The sequence below is a fragment of the Leucoraja erinacea genome, chromosome 12, assembly GCF_028641065.1.
Source record: "Leucoraja erinacea ecotype New England chromosome 12, Leri_hhj_1, whole genome shotgun sequence".
NCBI classification, from domain to species: domain Eukaryota; kingdom Metazoa; phylum Chordata; class Chondrichthyes; order Rajiformes; family Rajidae; genus Leucoraja; species Leucoraja erinaceus.
Window position 1 is genome coordinate 14,072,075 of NC_073388.1, and position 15,750 is coordinate 14,087,824.

At 45.9% G+C, this 15,750-nt stretch overlaps 1 protein-coding gene across 2 annotated transcripts in view; it reads left to right on the forward strand.

The window, feature by feature from the left end:
• stard8 (StAR-related lipid transfer (START) domain containing 8) overlaps window positions 1-15,750 on the forward strand; it is an 88,615-nt gene that overhangs the window by 52,350 nt on the left and 20,515 nt on the right. For both annotated transcript variants that reach the window (XM_055643633.1, XM_055643634.1), the window contains exons 4-6: window positions 4,111-4,174; window positions 8,291-9,609; window positions 11,108-11,281. In XM_055643633.1, the coding sequence (XP_055499608.1) occupies window positions 4,111-4,174; window positions 8,291-9,609; window positions 11,108-11,281 (1,557 nt within the window). The remainder of the gene's footprint in view (window positions 1-4,110; window positions 4,175-8,290; window positions 9,610-11,107; window positions 11,282-15,750) is intronic.

Here is a 15,750-nt window from a genome sequence, read left to right on the forward strand (position 1 = left end):
GGTCCTAAAGGATTTCCCCTCTATCCTTAAGCTGTGACCCCTTGCCCTGGACTTGTAGTCAGAATGGGACAGAATAATGAATTGACTACCAGGCGAGGGGCACACAGGAAGGAAAGCAGTAACTGAGTTATCTCAATAACTTAATGCAGTGAGTCAGACTGTTTCTTGTGATCCCTGAACATTTCTCTCTTTGCCTCTTCCTAGATATATTTAGTATAGTTTTAGTTTTGGGATACAGCGGGGAAACGGGCTCTTTGGCCCACTGAGTCCATGCCGACCAGCGATCCCCGCAAATTCACACTATACTACACACACCGGGGACAATTCACATTTTTACTGAAGCCAATCCGTCTACAAACCAGTACGTCTTTGGAGTGTTTGAGGAACCCGGAGCACCCAGAGAAAACCCATGCAGCTCATGGGGAGAACATGCAAACTCCACACAGACTGCACCCATAGTCAGGATCAAACCTGGATCACAGGTGCTGGAAGGCAGCAGGTCTACTGCTGCGCCACCGTGCCGCATGATTAATGCCCAGACTATAAATAAAAACATGTTTACTTAAGTGCTTAATGATACAAATTATTGTATACAGACACAGATTCTAATATGTCTGATGAGTGGTCACTGATCCAAACTGTTGGCTCTGTCTCTTGTCTCACAATATAGTTTAATTTAGAGATACAGCGTGGAAACGGGCCCTTTGGCCTACCGAGTCCATGCTGGCCAGCGATCACCCGTACAATTCTTCTATCCTACACACTAGGGCCAATTTAACGAAGGCAAATAATCTACAATCCCTGCAGGTGGGAGTAAACCGGAGCACCTGGAGAAAATCCACATGGCCATGGGGAGATTGTGCAAACTCTGTACAGACAGCACCCTTAGTCAGGATCGAAACCGGTTCTCTGGCGCTGTATGGCAGTAACTCGACCACTGTGCCACCCTCCAAAGGGAATTGCTGCAGACCTGCTGACTATTTACTGCATATTTGATGTTTTGTTTCATATGCTCTGGATCTGCAGTGTTTTGCTTCTATTATAACAGACAGAGCATTGGTGGATTTTATTTCTGTGTCTCATTGATTATGTCACCATTTCCTACTGGCTTACTTACTTACTGCCTATTATGCCTCCTGACATGTAGGGCAGTAACGAAGGTCCTCCACTCAGTAGTGTTGATTCCATCCGTTGCTGTTTCCATAACATATTTGTTTTACGAGACAGGGTTGTTAGCCCTGTGCTCAACCCCCAACCTGGAGGACCATTGGATCACTCTTCGTCTCGCCTCTACCTTTCGACCTGTCCAGCATGGGAGACCTTAACAGGAGACGAATCTCCCGCTGGCATAGCTCTGGGGTAACTGAGACACACAAGCTCCCCGACCACGACAAGGTTGCAATCCAACGCAGAGTAATTTTTTTTTGTTTTTTGTTTTTTTTTGGGCTGGCTAGTTTGCAGGTTTTAGTAATACTGTCTAAATCTGTATAACTTTGTCAGGAGACTAGATTTTAAACCTGACCTAAGCAAAGCTTTTTTAATTTTGCATCAGGAGACTAGATATTAATCTTGACGTAAGCAAAGCTCACTTCTTGCTTTTTGCTGTGGTTTTGTCACGACATTTCTGTCCTGCTGTTGTGGTCAGCAAATGATTCAAATCAGTTATTTTAAAATTCAGTTTCTTCCACTTTGCGTGATCTCATGTTTATTCAAGGGTAGCCTTTCGATTTCAACCCTCTACCAACAACGGTTGCTCTAAGGGATGAAGCATGATCAGAAATCACCAGTGCCTGTACATGATATTTTCTCTCCCCTATCATCATCTCTCAGCCAAGGATGTTTGCAGAAATGTCAATTTTACAGGCTTGGATAGGCAGTTTACCACTTCCTTTAGATTATGGGGTGAGGTTGTACGTAGGCATTGATAAATTCACATTTCAATTAGATGGTTGCTCAAGACTGCTGCCTGACTCCTGGATTTGTGCTAACATCCATCATGCTCCGATGGCCTGGTTTCAAATTTGAACTAATTCAGCTGCATATCTCCCATACACCAAATGCCAAAGAACCCTGTGGACAGCTGTGCGAACATAGAAATTAGAACAGCACAGGCCCTTCGGCCCACAATGCTTGTGCCGAACATGATGCCAGGTTAAACTGATCTCATCTGACTCTACAAGATCCATACCCCTCTATTCCCTGCTCTTCCATGTGCCTATCTAAAAGCCTCCTCAACGCCACTATCATATCTGCATCCTCCACCACCCCTGGCAACGTTTCAGCTGATAGTTTCCCCATTTGAACACTCGCATGGATCATTTGTTTTTGAGCTGAGCATAATTAGATGGCCATTTCAAATGGTTTAGACATTGTGGGCAATATAAACTCACATTTCTGGTACATTTCATTTATAAAGAGTTTCTGAAACGGCAAGCGATTCTGGAGACCATGTTCTGAATGGCTGACTCCAATGCAGGAATGGTCCACAAGGTACATGTAATTAGAGCTATGTCAGGGGTTTCTCAGTGAAGCAGGTGTTGCTGGAAACATTCAGTAAGCCAGGTTCATCTTCACCGTAAAGTGAAGATGAGTTAATATTGAATGTGTGGCCCCTTCACATCTCACTGAGGGTCTGCTAGTCTCTCCACAGATTTGCTGTGTATTTCGAGCACTTCTTTTGCATTTGACATCCTGAAACAGAAAGCGATCATCTTGCATTATAATCAGTTTTTCTAAACTTTACAATTATTTATAGTTATTTAATTATATTTATAATTAGAAAAGCTTGTCGGCCATTTAATTGCTTCCTCACAACTCTTGGGAGCGATGTTGCTGGATTCTACTTTGTTCCAAAGGAGATGCTGAAGAACTTGGTCATCTCCTTCAAATTCCAGTCTGAAGAAGGGTCTCGACCCGAAACATCACCCATTCCATTCTCTCCAGAGTTGCTGCCTGTCCTGCTGAATTACTCCAGCTTTTTGTGTCTATCATCAGTTCAGTTCAGTTTAGTTTATTGTCACGTGCAGTAGTCGAGGTACAGTGAAACGCTATTGTTGCACACTAACCAGTCAGCGGAAAGACAATACATGATTACAATGGAGTCATTTACAGTGTATCCAAAGTATGTACAGTGTACATCAAAAGTATGGCTAAGAGGAGAAACTAAACATATAGAAAATAAACAGTCAATTATACAGTAAGCATGATTGGTGAGTAGACACATAAAGCTGGAGTAACTCGGCAGCCCTGGGGGAAAAAAGGAATAGGTGATGTTTCGGGTCGAGACCCTTCTTGTGATTCATGATTTGTGTGAGTAATTTAGTTCTAAAAGGGTTGATTATTTAAACACTCGGGATCAGGAATGGTAGTGGAGGAAACCATGAGGGAAATGGTCCTGAATAGAATTTGTGTTCCTTTTCTGAGAGCAGGGATTATTCAGGGAATTTAGTTTTTGAATTTCTCCAGCGTTCTTCTCCGGAAATGCGTCAATCGGCAGGAATTATATTTTGAAAATAAACCTTCCAAATTCATGCCGTTCTAATGAAAGAATATTAAGAGTTCTGGTGCTTCCTCTTGACTGAAGAGATAGATTTACGAGTGATGAAGAGGCTGCTAGGTTTGATCTTTGGTCTGTGCTGTGTTAACTAATCTCGGCAGAGATAATTTTTGGAGTGGAATTGGATCGGCCAGATGGGTGAAATGCATCTTTGATTTTTTGATTACTATTCAATGAGTTTCGATGAAAAATGGAGAGGGAATGTAGACACATTCTTGATGTCGAATTCTGAATATATTGCAGCAAAAGTAAGAACAGCGGGGGATTTGTGAATGTGTAAGTGCCCTTTATGGGCGGCTATTTGCATACCGTTGCAAGGAATGCAAGCTCAGAATTTCACTGACTTCGCACGTGACAATAAAGTATTCAATTCGAACAAGGTAAAATGGGAGGGGGTGAGAGGTAATACCTCACTCCTGTGGCTCTCGGTAATATTCTGCCCTTACTGTGCAAAAGAGCCCCGATTTTAAGAGAATTTTCAGTGGACTTGAGTCTTTGCTGTGTCAGTTTGTGATGAAATATCCTTGCATTAACCTGATTGTATTTTTTGACAGGCGCCTGGTGATTCTGAACAAATGTGCCAATGTAAAGACTGATGCCAACACTAACAGGAAACTGGTAAGCACACATGAATGACTGCACCGGCCCACTGTTCTATTTTCATACCCATTATCTGGGTCTTCAAAATGTAAAATCTAATTCCATAGACTTTTTTTTTGAACAAAGGAATCTTTTTTCATGTTTGTTATAGTTGAGTTGGCGAAAGAAAATCACAATGATGGGAACAGTCTGGGTGAAGTTGTCATGTATAGCAGAACCTGTACCATAAGTTGGCAGTCTACCAACAACTATTCTGCACTATGGGTTATGTATCGTTGTGCCCCTGTCCCACTTAGGAAACCTGAACGGGAAACCTCTGGAGACTTTGTGCCCCACCCAAGATTTCCATGTGGTTCCCAGAGGTTCCTGGAGGTTTTTGTCAGTCTCCCTACCTGCTTCCACCACGTGCAACCTCCGGCAACCACCTGCAATCTCCGGGAACCGCACGTAAACCTTGGGTGGGGCGCAAAGTCTCCAGAGGTTTCCGTTCAGGTTTCCTAAGTGGAACAGGAGCATTATAGAGCTTGCGACTGCACCCCTAAGCCTTGTGCAAGAAATGAGAACCTTGGTGTTCTGTCAGGTCCCAAAGACATGGAGACCTTTTTCCACCCATCCAGATTCAAGGACTGTTTATTCCCAGATGCTATCATAAGGCCATAAGACATAGGAGTGGAATAAGGCCATTCGGCCCATCAAGTTCTACTCCGCCATTCAATCATGGCTGATCAACTGAACCATCCTACCCAACAACTAGAGAGCAGTCCTGCAGTCCTGAGCTGCTATCCACCTCATTGGAGACCCTCAGACTATCTTTAATCGGACCTTGCCGATAAAACATTGTTCCCTTTATCACGTACCTGTACACTGTGGACGGCTCGATTGTAATCGTGTATTGTTTTTCCGTTGACTGGTTAGCACTCAACAAAAGCTTTTCACTGTACCTTGGTACATGTGACAATAAACTAAACTGAGTACTACATCAATGTAGGAGATGTTATGTTGTGTTCTCCAGCCCATTCTCATGGTTTAGTGCCAGTACAGCTACTCTCCATCTACATCCAGATCTGAAAGAAATAGCCTCTCACTATTCCACTGCATCTAGATAGATGTTCACCTTTGGATTTTGTATGAGTGCAGTCACAGTGATACAGTAGTGAAATTGGCATACTTGAAGAATTTCACATGGCGACAATCTTTCCTATCTTAGCATCAGGACAAGGCTTTGACTTGTGTGGGAAGCAGCTGAAGATGCTGGTTCACACCAAAGATAGACACAAAATGCTGGAGTAACTCTGCAGGGGTTCCTTCTCTCTAGAGATGCTGCATGACCCGCTGAGTTACTCCAGCATTTTGTGTCAAAACTTTAACTTTATTACCCCACTTTAGTGATCTTAAACCAGCCCTCCTTTAGCTTGCTGCTGTAGGCAATCAGGAGCCAGCATCTAAATGGAGAGAAACTGTAAACCAGTGAAGTTCAGGGGGATCTAAGTGTCCTGGTACATGATTCACCAGATGTTAGCAGGCATGTCCAAGTAGTAGTTAGAAGGATGAACAGAATATTGGATTTTACTGCAAAAAAAGAAGATTTAGGAGGTTTTCCTGCAATTGTGCAGGGAGTTGGTGAAAACACACTCAAAATACCACACACTGTTAAATGGAAGTAGTAGCATTGGAGACAATCCAAAGGCGATTCACCAGGTTATATGTTGGGATGAGAGTTGTTCTGTCACGACAGTCTACACTGGTTGGATTAGTGATCCTTGCAATTGGGAGGAATGAGGCGGTGATATTATTCAAACATATAAGTTCCTCGGGTGGCGTGACGAAGTGGAGCTTGAATTATTTTCACTGGTGGGAGAGTTGTGAACAAGGGGACACAGCTACAAAACAAGGCCCCTGGTCACTGAAAACTGGTGCGCGTAGAAATGTCTTCTCAAAGTGGGTGGAATCACTGTAAATCCCTCCCCTGAGGGTGGTGAAACCGATCATGAGATATACTTGAGATAGATATCGATAAGTATTTGATAGATCATCAAATTATTGATTGAGGATTGACGGCACAGTTTGGGACAGAACAGTGGCACAGTGGTCACTGTTTTACAACGGCAGAGACCCGCGTTTGATCCTGACTACAGGTGCTGTCTGTACTGAGTTTGGACATTCTCCCTGCGGCTGTATGGGTTTTCTCCAAGTGCTCCGGTTTCCTCCCACATCCCAAAGACGTGTAGGTTTTTAGGTTAATTGGCTTTGGTAAAAGAAATCGTGAATTATCCCATGCATGTAGGGTAGTGTACAGGGATCGCTGGTCGGTGCGGACTCGGTGGGCCGAAGGACCTGTTTCTGCACTGTATCTCTGAACTGGCACAGAGGTGAGCATGGATAAGCCATGGGCCAGGCTCATATTGAATGGTGGGGCCAGGCTTGAGGAGTCGAGTGGCCTAGTCCTGCTTCTATTTCCATTTGTTTGTGAAGGTATGACTAAGCATGGAGCTGACAGCAAGGTGGTATTGCTAGCATCGGGTTTGGGCATAGAAACCTCAAGTGGGTGGCAAGAATGTCGTTGTGGACATCGGAGGAACGTATCGGTCTGACTGCGAGATTTTAATTTTTATTCATGGAGCAGTAGAATGGTCGGAGGAGGGGGAACTCCAATACTCTGGTACAGAAATATGTTATGAGTGAAACAGGAGTTGAATGTCTTTTAGCAGCTGCTGAGACGGATGGTGGTAACTTTCCAGACCTTGCTCCAAAGAAGCTACAGTGTAACACAGGGTGGGATGGGGGTTGGTGTCAAGTTACTGATCATAAACCTCAGCATTATCGGTAAAAGTCTAGTCGGGAATGGTTGGGTGAGGATACCAGAAAAGACATGGTGGAGGATTATAGAACATGCAAAAACACAGGAAAAGGGCCTTCCGCCCACAAAGTCTACATCGAACATTATGCCAAGATAAACTAATCTCATCTGCTTACACATAAAATATAAAATTCTTAAAGGATTGGACCGGCTAGATGCAGGAAAAATGTTCCTGATGTTAGCGGAGTCTAGAACCAGGGGGGTCACAGTTTAAGAATAATGGGGAGGCCAATTCGGACTAAGGTGAGGAAAAATGTCTTCACCCAGAGAGTTGTGAATCTGTGGAATTCTCTGCAACAGAAGGCAGTGGAGGCCAATTCACTGGATGTTTTCAAGAGAGAGATAGATTTTGCTCTTGGGGCTAAAGGAATCAAGGTATGTGGGGAAAAAGCAGGAACTGGGTACTGATTTTAGATGATCAGCAATGATCATATTGAATGGCGGTGCTGGCTCGAATGGCCAACTCCTGCACCTTTTTTCTATGTTTCTATGATCCATATCCCTTCATTCTCTGCATATCCATGTTCCTATATAGAAACCACTTAAACATCATTATCGTATCTGCCTCCACCACCACACATAACAGCATGTTTCAGGCACCTTATATGGGCGATTCCTCTCAGCAGAGTAGTTTACTCTGAGTATTACGTGCAGATCTGGTCGCCCATTACAGGAAAGATGTGGAAGCTTTTGCGAGTTCGCAGAGGAGGACTACGAGGATGTTGCCTGGATTAGAGGGGTTTCGGCTACAGGGAGAGGTTGGATAGACTTGGATAGTTTTCTCTGGAATGTCGGAGGTAAAGGGGAGACCTGTTGGAAGTCTATCAACATGAGTGGCATACAGTAGATAGAGTAGACAGCCCAATCCTTTTTCCCTGGATGTAAATGTCCAACACTAGTGGGCAGAGCTATAAGACGAGAGGGGACATTTTAATGGAGATGTGCAGGGCAAGTTTATTTTTATTTTTTATTTTTTATTTTTTAACAGAGTAGTGGAGACCTGGAATGGATTGCCTGGAGTGGTGGTGGAGGCAGATACGATAGTGGTGTTTAAGAGGCTCGTAGATAGAGCCGGGAGTGGAGGGATATGGACCATGTATGCATTTATGAGATCACTTGGCATCATGTTTGGCACAAACGTTGTGGCCCAAAGAGTCTGTTCCTGTGCTGTTTTATGTTCTATCAGGTGGGGGGGGGAATCAGAATCGCCTCCATTGTTCCCTAGTGTTCTTTCTTCACGATGTGGCCCTGTCATAACACTGCTATTATCGTTGTAGGTTGATGATTCTGATGAGGACGACGTCTGTGCCATCAGTGACCGTTGGGCATTTCAGCGAGAGAGCGGGAGGTGGTCGCGCCTGGCAGCTGCTGACTTCACATTGACCCAAGGCGAGGTCCGCAGCTCGATAATGAAGGAATCTGCCAGCCGTGAGAGCGTTCTGTCAGAGTTCAGCGATCGGGAAGCCAGCCCGGTGCACAGTAGCGCCAGCACCGGGAGCATCCAGGAAGCGTTGGTCGGCCGAACCGTCGACAATCAGTCGCCGCCAAAGGAAAACCCTGGGAGCGTCCCGGTGGCTCAGTCCCAATCAGCAGAGCATCCTCACAACTGCACGCACGACAAGCTCCATGTTCCCACCGGAGATCAAACCACTCCGCACTTCACGGAGATCCCCAGGAAACAGAGGACCAAGAGCTTTCTCCGACGGATTGAGTCCATTCGGTTTAAGTCCCTCCGGACCAAATCCAAGAACAAGGAGCCAAAGCACGTCAAGGTAGTATTGCAACAATTTAATGAAACATTACAGAGCTCCAGCCCTTTGCAAACTGGGAGCAAGAACCCCAAGGGATTGACGGATACCTTAACTCATTCCGGCGTGCCTTCACTTGCTGAGTGTGGATGTGTAGAACACTGCTCGGGCATTTCTAGAAGGGGCCACAGCTCAAAGCATTGTGCACTGTACCTGGAAGACTATGAAATGGGCTTCAGGGCCTCCAATCACAATAGACTAGATGATTTGTGTTCTCAGGAAGAGTACGTTGTCCGTATCCCTTCAAATCACAAGTTGGGAACCTTTCCCAAAGCCCTCTCCATAGAGAGCCTGTGTCCAGGTGCTGACAACCACTTGGTCAAATGGAGATCTGGGCTCGGCTCCTTTGGGATGTCTAACAGTGGCAGCAGCAACAATTTCCAAGGACTCTGCTTTCAGGGACGGAGCGGTTCCTGCAGCTCCGTGGATAGCAGGCAGAGTTTCTACGACAATGTGCCGGAGACTAACCCATCTCACGACGTAGATGGGTCTGAGAACTACTTCAAACAACTGGATGATGTTTTGAAGCACGTCAATGGAATAAAGCAGAAAGTGGACAGTTGGTCAAAAATGATATGCTCTGATTACAACGACACTGAGTCTGACTCTACTGGAGAAACGGTGTTCCCTTTGCAAAGTGCGAACTTTGAAGACCGCTCAATGTCTGATGTGGGGACAACTGCCAGTGATTTTGACAGCATTGGGAATTCACTAAATGAAGTTGAAGAAATGGAGATGAGGGACCGGAGGGACTCTGGAGTCGGGGCTTCATTAACCAGACCTAACAGGTAGTGACTTCTGATATTCTATTGATGGTCACAGACACCAGACGCAGATCAAAGTGCAGGTTGCTTCTATTATTCAATGATTCAATTTAAAAGATTGTATTATTAATTTAATCTCCTGCATTTTGATTTCAAAGGTTCACTGGTGATTGTTAAATAAGATCAAGTTATTTCAAGATTTCTATCTCCTTCATCTTAAATCTTTAGGACTGAGATGAGGAACATTTTTTTCAGCCAGAGAGTTGTGAATCTGTGGAATTCTCTGCCACAGTAGGGGCCAATTCATTGGATGTATTCAAGAGAGAGTTAGGTATAGCTCTTCGGGTTAATGGAATCAAGGAAAATGGGGAGAAAGCAGAAACAGGGTACTGATTCTGGATGATCAGCCATGATCATATTGAATGGTCTAAGGGCCGAATGGCCTTACTCTGCACCTATTTTCTATGTTTCTCAATGGTTTCCTATAGAGGTGTTGTCCTGCATTCAAGAGATCCAGATTCCACAGAGTAACTCGTGCTCATCAATGCCTTGTGATCACATGATAATAAATTTGTTAATAGATGGTGTACAACACTATTATATGACGCAACTCTATTATATTTCCTCATTTCCTTCTGATGTGTACTGTGCTCCCATGTCCTACACTGAAATTGAAACTTTACTCTCGCCGAGAGAGACATTGTACCATTACTGCTACCTCGGTCAAGATAATAATATTATTATTATTATTATTATTATTATTATAATAAAGCCAGTAAAGTCCAATCAAAGATAGTCCAAGGGTCTCCAGTGAGATAAATAGTAGTTCAGGACTGCTCTGTTTGTGCTTTGATGGGCATGAACCCATTCATGGCAGGTAATTCATTGATCCACGACCAAGAACATCAAATACAGGAACACTTTACATGTAATTAGACTCATTATTCTAGCACAGATATAGTTGTAAACGGCTCTGAATAAGATGGAGTGAGAAAATTCAGCTGTAGCTCACATAGATAAAGATGCCAGCCTGTTCACATGGTAATTGTGAGGCCAAATATATAGATTCCATTTCAAGAGGAACAAAAGACATCCTGGGAATCTGCAATAAGGCCTAATGTGTAGCCTTCACTGTGACGTACCCTGAGATCCTCCACGATGCAGCTGTAATGAAAAACGTAGCTGGCAAGAATGCTTGCCTTCTGTGTATCTGTGAAGGAACGCTGATTGGGTGGTGGGTGTATGTGGTCTTAGAGCAGGTAGTTGAGGCAGGGAGCATTGATTGCAATGTTTAAGAAACAATTAGATAGATACATCAATGGGACAGGTTTGGCGGGGTATGGGGCAAACGCAGGTGGGTGTGATTAGTGTAAAGGGGGCACGTTCGCTGGTGTGGGCAAGTTGGTCCGAAGCGCCAGTTTCCACGCTGTATGTCTATGTGATTCAATGACCTTGACCCTGTGTGGTGTTGGTTAATGTGGTCTTTGGCATCCCCAGTTAATCTGTGTGTACTTTTCTTTAGGAAGCTACGTTGGCACAGTTTCCAGAACTCCCACCGCCCCAGCCTGAATTCTGCTTCAATGGAAATCAACCGGCAGTCAGCAGCTCAGCTCAACCTGCTGCAGCGATTCTCCTTACTGCGTCTCACTGCCATCATGGAGAAATACGCTGTCCGCAGCAAGCAGGGCTGGAACTGGTTAGTAACGAGGGCTCGGACAGAGTGGGCAGGGATCTCGCCATTTGTTCTCACTCACTGGGGTGGCACGGTGGCGCATTGGTAGACTTGCTACCTTTCAGCACCTGAGACCCAGGTTCAATCCTGACTACTGTATCCAGGTGTCAGCTTCTCTACATCGGCGAGACCAAGCGCAGGCTCGGCGATCATTTTGCTGAACACCTCTGCTCGTAACCTACCTGATCTCCCGGTTGCTCAGCGCTTCAACTCGCCCTCCCATTCCCAATCTGACCTTTCTGTCCTGGGCCTCCTCCATTGTCAGAATGAGGCCCAGCGCAAATTGGAGGAACAGCACCTCATATTTCACTTGAGTAGTTTATATCCCAGCGGTATGAACGTTGACATCCCTAATTTCTGATAGACCTTGCTTTCTCTCTCCCTCCCCTCCCCTTTCCCAGTTCCCCTACTAGTCCCACTGTCTCCACCTATTTTCTATCTTTGTCCCACCCCCTCCCCGACATCAGTCTGAAGAAGGGTCTCGACCCGAAACATCACCCATGCCTTCTCTCCATAGTTGCTGCCTCACCCGCTGAGTTACTCCAGCTTTTTGTGTCTACCTGACTACAGGGCTGACTGTATGGATTTTGTACGTTCTCCCCGTGACCACATATGCTTTCTCTGGGTGCTCGGATTCCCAACCACATTTCAAAGGCATGCAGGTTTGTAGGTTAATGGCCCCCTAGTGTACAAAACTGGGATAACATAGAACATGTGTCCGGGTGATCATTGGTCGGTGTGGACTCGCTAGGCTGATGTGCCTGTTTCCACATTATCTCTAAGCTAAACTAAACCACACCGCGTCTGCCAGGTATCAGACTGCAGGCAATTAGAGATAAGCGAGACACCACAGTAATAATAATAATAATACATTTTATTTATGGGCGCCTTTCAAGAGTCTCAAGGACACCTTACAAAAATTTAGCAGGTAGAGGAAAAACATGTAAGGGGAATGAAATAAATAGTAGAGACATGACTAGTACACAAAGTAAATACAGAATTCAATACAAAACACAGTATGAGGCAATTAATGCACAGATGAAAAGGGACGGCACCTGGGGCTAAGGATAGGCAGAGGTGAAGAGATGGGTCTTGAGGCGGGACAGGAAGATAGTGAGGGACACGGAATTGCGGATCAGTTGGGGGAGGGAGTTCCAGAGCCTGGGAGCTGCCCTGGCGAAGGCTCTGTCCCCAAAACTGCGGAGGTTGGACTGTGAGGGTTGGTAGGGAGAGAGGAGGTCAGTGAGATATGGGGGGGCCAGATGGTGGAGGGCTTTGTAGGCGAGGATCAGGATTTTGTAGGTGATCCGGTGGGAGATGGGAAGCCAGTGAAGTTGTTTGAGGACTGGAGTGATGTGATGCCAGGATTTGGTGTGGGTGATGAGTCGGGCGGCTGCGTTCTGTACCAGTTGGAGTCGGTTGATGTAGGTGGAGCTGATGCCAAGGAGAAGTGAGTTGCAATAGTCCAGTCGGGAGGAGATGAAGGCATGGATGAGTCTTTCAGCAGCGGGCGGTGTGAGAGAGGGTCTGAGTTTGGCGATGTTGCGGAGATGAAAGAAGGAGGTTTTAATGACATGGCGGATGTGAGGCTCAAGGGAGAGGGTGGAATCAAAGATCACGCCAAGGTTGCGGGCCTGGGGAGATGGGGAGACAGTGGTGCCGTCGATGGTGAGAGTGGGGTTATTGATTTTGCTGAGTGTGGCTTTGGAGCCTATGAGGAGGAATTCTGTCTTATCGCTGTTGAGTTTGAGGAGTTATGTTGCATCCAGGTTTTTATAGCTGACAAACAGGAGTTGATATGGGAGAGGGGGGGGGGGGGGGGTTGTGGGGGGATTTGGTGCCGAGGTAGATCTGGGTGTCATCAGCGTAACAGTGGAAGTCCAGATTGAAGTTGCGGAGTATCTGACCAAGGGGGAGTATGTAGATGATGAAGAGGAGGGGGCCGAGTACGGAGCCTTGGGGAACGCCTTGAGTGACTGTGGCTGTAGCAGAGGTGTGGTTGTGGAGAGAGATGAAGTGGGATCTGTTGGAAAGGTAGGAACGGAGCCAGCTGAGTGCAAAGCCTTCAATGCCGAGGTCTTTGAGTCTGATGAGCAGGATGTAATGGTTCACTGTATCGAAGGCTGCGCTCAGGTCGAGGATGTTGAGGGAACCAGTGTCAGCAGAGGTGAGGAGGTCGTTGATGACTTTGAGGAGAGCAGTTTCTGTGCTATGGAGGGGGCGAAAGCCAGATTGGAGGGGTTCAAGTAGGTTATACGCAAGGAGGTGGGAATGAAGTTGCGACGCAATGATACGCTCCAGGGTTTTTGAAAGAAAGGGGAGGTTTGAGATTGGGCGGTAGTTAATGAGAGAGGAGGGATCAAGACCAGGTTTCTTTAAGATTGGTGTAACAGCAGCAGTTTTCAAAGCGGAGGGGACAATTCCTTGGGACAATGAGGAGTTGAAGAGATTAGTGAGATTAGTCCCACATGTGCTTGATTTTTGTTGCTAATTCAGACTTACAACTAACTATAATTAGAATTGAATGTATGGCATCTGAAGAAAGCATGTGAAGCAGCAGGCACAACCCACCATACAAAATTCTTAACGGGGTTGGACAGGCTAGATGCAGGAAGATTGTCCCCAATGTTGGGGAAGTCCAGAACAAGGGTCACAGTTTAAGGATAAGGGGGAAATCTTTTAGGACCGAGATGAGAAAAACATTTTTCACACAGAGAGTGGTGGATCTGTGGAATTCTCTGCCGCAGAAGGTAGTTGAGGCCAGTTCATTGGCTATATTTAAGAGGGAGTTAGATGTGGCCCTTGTGGCTAAAGGGATCAGGGGGTATGGGGAGAAGGCAGGGATGGGATACTGAGTTGGATGATCAACCATGATCATATTGAATGGCGGTGCAGGCTCGATGGGCCGAATGGCCTACTCCACCTATTTTCTATGTGACATGGTGGGTGGTACATGTACTGGGTCTGCCGCCTCACAGTTCCAGTGACTTGGGTTCAATCCTGAACTCCAGCACGGCTTGTGGAGTGTTTGCATGTTTCCTCACACAGCATGGAAACAGGCCCTTCGGCCCAACTTGCCCATGCTGACCAAGCTGCCCCATCTACACTAGTCCCACCTGCCCGTTTGGCCCTAATCCCTCTAAACCTTTCCCATCCATGTTCCAGTCCAAATGCATTTTAAATGCTGTTTAAATGCTCAACTGCCTCCTCTGGTAGCTCATTCCATATACCCACCACCTTCTTTGTGGAAAAAGTTGCCCCATAGGCTCCTATTAAATCGTTCCCCTCTCACCTTGAAACCCATCCTGAATTGGAAATATGTCCCTGTTCCTACACCATCATTATGTCTAAACGCTGATAGTCCCTCCCTATAGCACTGTGGAAATGCCTTCAACAGAAGGAGTTTAATTTAGTTCAGTGTAGCGATACAATGTGGAAACAGGCCCTACGGCCCACGGACCAGCGACCAGCGACCCCCCCCCCCCGCAACACATTAACTCTATCCGACACACTAGGGACAATTTACATTTGAACCTACAAACCTGTATGTCTTTGGGGTGTGGGAGCAAACCGAAGATCACGGGAGAACATACAAACTTGGTACAGACAGCGCCCGTAGTTGGTATCGAACCCGGGTCTCCGGCGCTGTAAGTGCTGGAAGGCAGCAGCTCTACCGCTGCACCACCCAAGGTTCTGCTGTGTATTCAGTGCAGAATGGGAATCAGTCCAACCCTGAAGGATGGTCACTTTGGCCACTGGGACAGTGTGTTTTGTTGCTCTGTTTTGATAGATAATGCTTTGGTCGAAACGTCAGATGGAAAAACAAGCTGCCAGACATCTTCCACTTGGGATGTGACTATCATCCCTCAGGAAGTGTATGAGAGACATGGATCTTGGGGTTTGCTCCGTGCTTCATTATTCCGCGAAATAGCCTAATGGTGTTTGGTAAAACTTTAACCTGTGGCCTCGGGGCGGCAGTGAAATCAGATTATTTATGTAACTATCAGAACAATCGCTTCCTCGTGCGTTTGATTAATTCCAATCTCCGCAGTGCTTGCGGGATCTGGCAACATACAGTGTCACTGGACGGTGTCCCGGTGTGTTGAGAGGATTCATCCCCGACATTTCCTTGAGGATAATAAGCATCCGATTAGATATGTTCCCTGCTATTGTCTCTTTGCTTCTACTGTTACCAGGCAAGGAATGTACAATAACAGGAATCCACAAGACTTGGAGTCTGTCCAAGCATAGCCTTTGACCCTTGGAACAGTGCAGATGGGTTCCTCAGTGGATGGAGATAGACTGGGTCAGAGCACAGCTGTGTGAGAAGGGGAAATGTGGAATTGTTTGAAAGTTCACAAAGGGTGGAAACAGCTTGGAATGGAATTCTTTGTGTTGAGGCAGTGGGACGGATGCAAGCAGTCTGTGCTGGA